Below are 9746 nucleotides of genomic sequence, written 5' to 3'. Positions count from 1 at the left end.
GAAAAGTGGGGTGTTTCATTCTGTTTTGTTATTTGTATGTGTGGGTTTTTGTTTTCCATTGGTTTTGTAAAATTGTTGCGGTGGGGGGGGGATTTTATATAATAAAATCGTATTTCAAAAATTTCCATTCTGGAAATAGTTTAATATTTTTTAACATATACGCACTCTTATGTGGAGGTAAACTCTGCTCAATGCACCGGGACTTACTTCTGAGAAAACGTGCATGGAAATAAAACACGCAGAGGATTGGGCTGCACGTGTTGGAATTGCAGAAGGGGGCCGGCGCGCAGGACAACGCCAGTCTTCCCCGCCTGCTCCCGGGAGGCGGAAGAGGGAGCAAAGTGCGAATAATGATCATAATAAATCCCTTAGCTCAGATTTCCCCGCAGGTGAGCGCTCAGTTCGTCGGATGCGGGCGAGCGCAGACTACTAAGGGGAGGCGGCTCTGCTTAACATGCGCGGGGCGCGCTTTTCCTGTGGATAACAAGAAGCCTTTTGGAGATGCCCCCCAAGCGCGCAGCCTGCTAGCCAGCCCCTGTCACCACGAAGGCTGCTGTCACCCGCTTGGGTCCCAAAGCGGCCAAGAGCGGGAAAAGGCGGCAGCGGCAGCACCCGAGTGGCTCCCTCCTCCCCGCACATCTAGCGGGCGCCTCTCAGCGAAGCGAGGGGAGGAGGCGCTCATGCGCACGGGCCGCGTAAAGGCTGCGAGGCCGAGGGAGGGGAGCCGCCGATGCCGCGCGTGCGCAGAGGGCGCCGCGAGTGGGGAGGGGGCCCCTGCCGAGGAGGCAAACGAGCAAGGGAGGGTTTATCGGGCGGCCGATTTTGATTAAAATATTCAAAATGGCGGACGGAGGAGCAGCGAGTCAAGATGAGAGTTCGGCGGCGGCGGTGGCGGCAGGTAATCATTACTGCATTTTACATATTCATATTCATACTCGCACACGCGGGCGCCCCCCCTCCGCCGCCCGCCTTCCCCGCTTAGCATAATTTATTAGTACTCAGGATTATTATAATTAACGGCACAGGAGGGAGCTGGGGGTGGCCGCCGTGCGGGGGAAAAGCGAGAGGCGCACGGAGGGACACGCGGGCACCGGGGGACGGGGGGCAACGGGCAGGGTCCCCCACCACCACCACCACCACCCTCGCCCTGAGGAGCCCTGCTCGGGCAGCTAGGCCGGGCACCGCCGCCGCTACCACGAAGCCGCTTTACATATTCATATAGACTGTATAATAGGGGTAGCGGCGGAAAAGCGAGGCGGGGGGGGGGCTTCGTCATAATGACCGGGGTGTGGAGGGAGGGGGGGTGTCGGCGGTTGGGAAGAAGGGACGGAGCGGCGGGCGCGCAGCACCTTCCCCCTCAGCCTCCTCACCGGTCCCCGGGTGCAACCGCACCCCCCGGCCCCTCTGGTGTCGCATTGGACGGGGAGGGAGGGGGGCGGAGGAGGGAGAAGTCGTGCATTTATTCATTTTTATTTTCTTAGCGCCTCGGCTCCCGCCCTGCAACGGCCCCCCCCCCCTCCGCCCCTTTCCCAAGGCAGCCCTGTTTCCCCAGAGGCCGAGGCCTGCGCGCCAAACAAGGGGTGTTTGGGGTTACTGCGCGCCAAACAAGGGGTGTTTGGGGTAGGGCTGCCTGGCCTAAGGGGAGGGAGAGGGGCGGCAGTGGGGGCTTCCTCCTTCCGTGTGTGTGTAAGAAAGAGTGCGCGTGCAAATTGGAGTGTGTGGGGGAGTGTGTGTCTGTGTGCCCCCTACAGGAAATCTATAAGGGGCGGCTTGTCTCTCCCCCCCCCCCACCCGGAGGTGTCTGGGGCTGCCCTGACAAATCTTCGCCTGCCCTTCTGCGAGGTGGAGGGAGCCCTTGAATGGCTTGCACCGGATCATAGCGGCGGGGGTGGGGTGGGGGGTGCGGCGGCAGAGGAAGAGGGAGACGACACTTGACAATGCCTTGTCTCCCATCCCCGTATTATTATTATTATTATTATGGGGTGGCCGGGTCAAGGTTCCGGGGTGGCCGGCTGGCCGCGAGCGGACTGTGGCTGCTTTCTAATTCTCCCTCCCTCCTCCTCCTCCTTCCCCAACCCCGTCTCTGGTCTCCTTCTCTCTCATTTGAATAATGTCTAATTCGGGGAGGTTTATATTATTGAAATGGCCGCCCGGCTTTCCCCGCCTCTCATGTTTAGTAATTCAGGCCTTTAATAACAGCCACTCAGAGCCCAATGCCGTGTTTATATTTTACATTCGCCCCATGTGCTTTTGTGGTTCAATATGATTCTTCTTTCTTGCTCTCTGGCTTTTTTTACATTTTCTTGGCAACGAGCAGGGCCTTGAGATCAAACCCAGGCTGTAACATGGAGGGGAGGGAGGAAAGCTAGGCCCGGACTCCTTTGGCAGGCGCTTAGGCCTCACTCTCTGCTGCTTGATTTATTTACTAATAACCAAAATGCCCCCTCTCAGCCCCGACAGCAAAAACAAAACCCTCCTGGGGCATGAGCAGCATCAGATCTGCTCACAGCTCCTCTCTCTCTCTTTCTCTCCCCCCCCCCTTCATGCCTCAAATATAAGGGGCTTATTTTTAATTTATAGCAACAACAGGACTTTCTAAGCTGCTCCTTATAGAGCAGTGGAGGGGGGGGGGGCTTTCTTCTCCCTTTGTCCTGATTGACTTTTTCATGTAGAAAAGAACAGTTTCTCACTTACAGTCTGAGGGACTGTGAAAACTGCATCTCCCTGAAATTAGCAATTCAGTTATTTGTAATAAATATAGTATGTATTATCAAGCATTGATAGAATAAGTGACAATCTAGACACTACAACCCACATTATAAATTATGTGCAGTAATCTGAGGTGTTATTAGAAATAACTTCCATTTTGATATTTAGGATCTGAATGCTGTGGACAGAATATGTTTGGTATATAATTCTGTTGTCTCCTTTAAAGCTAGTAGATGTGTATTAAAGCTAAAAATGATTATGGGTGGTGAAAAAAGAGTGATTGAAAAAGGATGAATGTTCCTTATACTTCATGAAACTAGGAACACTTTTTTAGTTAAAACAAACATTTCAATTCGGCACAATGCCTAGTAAGTTACAGTAGCTCTCTCCCTAATTATTTTAAAGGTGGTATCTATTAATATAGTGCTAGCACACTTGACAGATTTATGTAGGCCTCATTAGTGACCATTCTCTTCAATCTGTGCAGAAAAATAATCTGACAGCAGGATATTTTACAGTATCTATGTCTGATTAATATTGAACAGTCCTTGAAGCATGACTATGAGCTGCATATACAGGAACAGTTTGAATTTTTGTAAATTTCATGATGTTTTTATTTTATTTTAAAGTAATTGGTCTTCTGCCTTTTTTCACCCTTACAAAGTTTTCCCTTTCATGGTGTTGGCCAGACAAAAATGTAATATGATTTTATGCTTTAGAAGCATATGTTTCTCCACCTATTTAAAAAGATGTGGTCCAGCTGATGATGTCACTAGCCAGAGGACAAGGTGCAGTTAATTTGATTTATTGACCTGGAGCTAGGTGTAGTGGTGAAGCCTTCTCATAGGGAAACCATTTATCTGAAGACAATTTCCTTTCTAGCTACAATTCAACCACTGCTGTGGCTATAGATATTTTATCCAGAATGATAAAAAATATATATCGCATCTTATGAACAAAATTTTATTGCAGCTGACAATTTAATAATTTTTAAAGGATGTTTTGCTAACTGCAAATTCTGGTGTGTAAGGGAAGAGTTGGAGTTTTATAAACCCAGGAGCTTACTAGCCTCTTCATTTTTGGACTAAAACTGATAATTCTGTGTTCCTTTACTTTGTCTTAGTTTTTTTTAATACTAAGTAAGGCCCCTAACTATAATTTACCTGGAATGGGCTGTAGATCTAATATTGTCATTTTACTAGGATGTTTTCTCCAGCTGTGGTACAAGTATTATTTCTCATCAGGCATTGATTCTGATATCGGGTTAAGCTGAAGTTCCATTATGCTGTTTGTATGTAGCTTGTGGGGAGAAAACATTTGGTCTCCCCCTCAACCCAGAGTGGCTCATGTATTATTCTGTTCTCTCTCATGGCCCTTAGGTTGCTTGAATGAAACTGAAATAGTGTTCTTAGCTGTTGTAATCACCTGTGGTTGTAATCACCTGTGGTCTTTAACTCAAGATTTATCAAATGTTTTGTTGGCTCATGCTGCTGCTGCATAGTAACTCTGGCATTAATAGGGCTCCTGGTATGGCTAGTGATATTAATAGTAAAAGGTAAAGGGACCCCTGACTATTAGATCCAGTCGTGACTGACTCTAGGATTGTGGCGCTCATCTCGCTTTATTGGCCGAGGGAACTGGTGTACAGCTTCCGGGTCATGTGGCCAGCATGACTAAGCTGCTTCTGGCGAACCAGAGCAGCACACGGAAACACCATTTACCTTCCCGCCGGAGCAGTGCCTATTGCAGGAGTGGTACCTATTTATCTACATGCACTTTGACGTGCTTTCGAACTGCTGGGTTGGCAGGAGCAGGGACCAAGCAACAGGACCTCACCCCATCGCGGGGATTTGAACCGCCGACCTTCTGATCGGCAAGTCCTAGGCTCTGTGGTTTAACCCACTACGCCACCTTCGTCCCTGATATTAATAGTAGAAAGTGTTAATTGTGCTTGGGCTGACTGGAATAGAATCAGCCTGTGCACCTACTATACAGTATCCATAGACTAAACACTATTGCCTCAACTTTCTGGTTCTTGTGATAGTCTAAAATTTGCTTTTCTATATAACATCTGTTTGGGAGTCTTGTTTTAATTGTTAAGACTTTGAGTTTGTTTGGTCCGCTTCGAGAGAAGTCATATATGTTGGGTAAAAGTCGTAAAACAGTTGTGCAGTTTGCTTGTCATTATTGCAATGCAAAATCATAGGAGAACTCTGACCAATCTTTTAAAAAACTGGGGTGTAGTTGGGCCATGCTAGCTTTACCATGGTTCCACTTTATATTATGTAATTGTCTGGGTAACAGTCCTTTCTCATTACACTTACATTATGCAGTCAAGCTAGCATGCTATGGTTTAATTCAAAATAACTATACTTTGCCATGCATAGCTTTGGCTATGGTGTTTTAAGCCAGTATTGATATTTTCTGCAGCAATTTAAAAGGCACCAGAGGGCCCTTTACTTTGTTCTTTGTGCAGTTGAACCTGAATTCGGGGCATTTCTTAAAGTAAAACTTGTGAAGAGTTACAGAAGATGGAGTTGTCTGATTCAGCGGTAGCCTCCATTGCATCCTATTTTACTGCTGGGTGACTGTAGCTCATATCATGTAGTGCTTGTCTTTGCACAATGAAGGGGGGTATCTGGCTGTTCTTGGGTTTATTCAGGCTCTTTCATGCCAGGCAATCTTTGAGGCAGTCAGAAACATAGCAGGATAAGCATAGGATCTCCCTCATCTCTCTCTATGCAACTGGCTCATACCAGAAACATACAGAGAGGTTTACACCCACAGTCCATGTGCTGTTGAAATTGTAAGTAAGAGTTACTGCTGCTTCGTTTTGTGCATGCTGTTGTACACCAGTGACGCTTGAAGTCAGTGTGCTTGCCTCTATTTGAGATTTTCACCCAGTTTAGGAAGCCCTGCCACTCCAGCTTTTTTCAGTGTTACTTTGGACTTTTGAGCAAACAATAGCATTGGAGACCTCTGTTGACATTTCGCACTGTTATGGTAACTAAGGTTGTAATCCTAGATCCATTTATGTGGGAATAAGGCAGATTGAATTTAATTCAGAGTAAACATGTTGAAGATTACATTGTAAATCTCTATATTCATATTAGCAGGAGAGTTTTAATTGCTTATACTTTAGGGAATCAGCTGAAAAGTGAACTCTGAGTAGAATTGAAGTAAGGTGTTGGTGAGGGCAGATAGTTTTTAGGTTCAGTGTGTAGGAATGACAATTTTGGTCCAGTAAAAGATACAGTGGTACCTCGGGTTACATACGCTTCAGGTTACATACGCTTCAGGTTACACACTCTGCTAACCCAGAAATAGTGCTTCAGGTTAAGAACTTTGCTTCAGGATAAGAACAGAAATCGGGCTATGGCAGCAGCAGAAGGCCCCATTAGTTAAAGTGGTGCTTCAGGTTAAGAACGGACCTCCGGAACGAATTAAGTACTTAACCCGAGGTACCACTGTATAGCTGAGGTTGCAGTATTCTGGTCTGTACATCACATTGGAACATGTGATGTACGGTGGTACCTCAGGTTACATACACTTCAGGTTACAGACTCCGCTAACCCAGAAATAGTACCTCAGTTTAAGAACTTTGCTTCAGGATGAGAACAGAAATCGTGCAGTGGCAGTGCAGCGGCAGCAGGAGGCCCCATTAGCTAAAGTGGTGCTTCAGATTAAGAACAGTTTCAGGTTAAGAACGGACCTCCGGAACAAATTAAGTACTTAACCTGAGGTACCACTGTATAGGCACCACTCCGGCAGGAAGGTACGACTGTACAAAGTATAAGGCAAAATTAGTGATCTTTGAGTATTGGAGGTAATGGGGTTTATGGCAGACTTTAATTCTATCCTAGTTTGCACTTTAAATATCAGTGAACAAATGTTAGCATATGACTTCTTCCCCCCCCCCCCAAATCACCGTGTTTGATTTAAGTCTTCTGTTTCCCCCTTTTACATGGACTGAAATATTGACAAGTTAGAGTCATCAGCTTCTCTTTACTACAATGCTTAATGTAAAGTTTCGTAACTTTTGGTAGCAGCAACAAAAACCATACAATGAATTAACAGTGAAATGTGGATAATATGTTTCTGCTCTTTTTCTAAAAAGAAGTTTGCTATTGGCCCACATCCCCAATGTTACCATTTTCATACAGTGAGCCGTTAAATAGGCCATGGGATCAGGTAAAGGTGGTGTAAACTGCTATACAGTGGTACCTCGGGTTACATAACGCTTCAGATTACATACGCTTCAGGTTACAGACTCCGCTAACCCAGAAATATTACCTCGGGTTAAGAACTTTGCTTCAGGATGAGAACAGAAATTGTGCTCCGGTGGCGAGGCAGCAGCGGGAGGCCCCATTAGCTAAAGTGGTGCTTTAGGTTAAGAACAGTTTCAGGTTAAGAACAGACCTCCGGAACAAATTAAGTACTTAACCCGAGGTACCACTGTATTTAAGAAGGAGCAAAAGCAAGTTATTAATTGCTTATTCACACAACAACATATTGGAGCAACTGCTGTACTTGCTGCCGCCTTACAGTAATTTTTCCTAAACAGCTGTGGGATTTTTTTAAAAGGCTGCAACCATAAGGACAGGAAACATTTCAAAAATGCATCATTGTCCATCAACCCAGCTTCACTGCCTAAGTATTGCAACATGCCCTTGAGAAACTCTTGTCCAGCCCTTACTACCTTGCAAGTTACAGTGGTACCTCTAGTTATGAACTTAATTTGTTCTGGAAGTCCGTTCTTAACCTGAAACTGTTCTTAACTAGAGGCGTGCTTTCGCTAATGGGACCTCTTGCTGCTGCTGTGCTGCCGGCACATGATTTCCATTCTTATCCTGGGGCAAAGTTCTCAACTCGAGGTAACTTTTCCAGGTTAGCAGAGTTTGTAACCTGAAGCGTTTGTAACTTGAGGCGTTTGTATTATGATTATTATTATTGAGCCCCTAAAAGTTACTAGCCTTAAAAAGAATTCTTCCATCCTTTTCTATGATTAAAAATCAGACTAGAGTTTTTGTTTGTTTTTGTTTGTTTGTTTTGCAGCTATACTAGAAACACAACTGGCAGGGAGAAGAGATAAGGAGCAATGTTTACCTGCTACAGCCTGTTTGTTGTTTGTGCTGGGTGCACCGAAAAGGGCTTTGCCTCCTGTGTGTCCATCATAGGAAGCTGGCAGTTGTGTCATGGGTCACTTCATTCCTCTGTGACCAGGACAGAAGCTGAGTGGACTGGCAAAGATAAAACAGAATGCACTGTTTCTCCTTTGCCATGCCGCTCAGCTTCTGTTCTGACTGCTGAAGAAGAGAATGCATTTCCTCCACAGCCAAGATGAACACTGGGCTGGCAAAGGAGGGACAGAGTAATTTATCTTTCCTTTGACAACCAGCATTAGAAACTAGATATATAAGTTAGGTGGCGGGGTTACAGCCGCCAAAATGGAATGTCTAGTTGCCATTTTGGGGCTAGATGGCTTGAAAGTCGTATTTTTCAATACGACCTTTTGGTTCCTGAAAGTTGTTCTAATTGTGCAGGTAAAATATCATTGGTAGACTTCTAAAGGATGTGTTGTTAGTGTGTGAAAACTGGGAAGATCCAAGGATCCCTAGGCATGCACCTCCAGATGGTGTAGACGTTAGGCGCCATCATTGCACCCGGGCATCTTCACTTGGTCACAAGTGGCCAAGAGCCAGGTGCAAAATTCATCTGGCACATGGCAAATTTTGAACGCTGTTGACAACCTGCTGCTGTGGAGGAAAGGGCTTTCCTTCATGGGTAACATGGAAGCTGAACGAAATGGTGAAGGAAGGATAGAATAATCTTGTCATCATCTAACAGCCAATGGATGTGGAATTCCCAAGTGCCCATGGCAACCAACCGAATGCTTAAATACAAGGCTGTTTTGTTGTCTCATTAGATATTTCATTTAAGTTTTGAGCCTTCAGTGCTTAGAAAAAAACCTTAAATACTACTTTAAATATATAAGTTTCAGAAACAATGAACCAAGTAAAAATCATTATGTTCAATTCTACTTGCTAAAGCTTTTCACATTAGAGGTAATTTCAGAACAGTAAAACTGGGCAACCAGCAGCAGTTTGGAAGTTGCAGCATTTATTAAAATCATAATAGTTGTATAAAGTCAAATATGCGAGTTGCTTTGACTCTGCTACTCGTAGCATCTTTCCTGATGTAGTTCTTTCTGCTTGATATTTCACCAACTCCTGCAGTAACACATACACATAAGAGAGGAAGAGACATGTGTTTCTTTGGAGTCAGTATCTCTAGAGCACCCACAGAGGTGGGCACGCATATTTTCTTTCAACAGTTTGCTCTTTATTTTTTTAGCATATTGGAACAACTGTTAATGGTGTTGAGTTCTGGTTCCCCACACTGTGTTTTCAGTAGGTAGCACACACTGTATTTACTGTGAGATAGCCACAGGATCTCCATCCTTGTTTTACACTGATGCTATCTATATGTTGTTGAGTTCCATTTCCCATCAACCCTAGATGGCATGGCAAATTGTCAGGGATGATGGGGGATGTAGGCCAGCAACATATATAAAGCCACAATAACTCCACTCCTTGTACAGAAGGTGAGATATGGGTACATGTGATGAATGAGTGCCTTGGCTAGCGATGAAGTTCATGCTTTATTGTGACAGCCAAGGCTTCTCAATAGGAATGATGGTCCTTGGAAGGTTTACTTCTTTAACATAGATTTCTTTTATTAACTGACAAGCTTTGCTTACAACAAACTAAACTCTTGCTTTTTACAAACCATAAAGAAAAGGAAGACAGGAGCATCAGACTCCAGTTTCTTTCATTGTCATAATATTTAATAGGAATTACAGAAAAATATATTCCCTTATCTTAGACCTCTCCCTGTATCACTCCCAAACTACTTCCTCGAAGGAACAATACAAAGTTAAACAATTTTATTATTTATTTGTTAAATTTGTACAGTGGTGCCTCGCAAGACGAAATTAATCCGTTCCGCGATTCTCTTCGTCTAGCGGTTTTTTCGTC

The 9746-nt window shown here is 44.9% G+C and overlaps 1 protein-coding gene across 4 annotated transcripts in view; it reads left to right on the top strand.

Moving 5' to 3' along the window:
- Nucleotides 1-745: 745 nt before the first annotated feature.
- The window catches only part of POU2F1 (POU class 2 homeobox 1), a 104199-nt gene continuing 95198 nt past the window's right edge, over nucleotides 746-9746 (top strand). For all 4 annotated transcript variants that reach the window (XM_079974791.1, XM_079974790.1, XM_079974786.1 and 1 more), the window contains exon 1: nucleotides 746-898. In XM_079974791.1, the coding sequence (XP_079830917.1) occupies nucleotides 841-898 (58 nt within the window). In that variant the 5' untranslated portion in view covers nucleotides 746-840. The remainder of the gene's footprint in view (nucleotides 899-9746) is intronic.

Source organism: Podarcis cretensis, assembly GCF_951804945.1.
Source record: "Podarcis cretensis genome assembly, chromosome: 4".
NCBI lineage: Eukaryota > Metazoa > Chordata > Lepidosauria > Squamata > Lacertidae > Podarcis > Podarcis cretensis.
The sequence above is the reverse complement of the archived record's forward strand: the minus strand, read 5'-3'. Positions and strand labels throughout refer to the sequence as shown.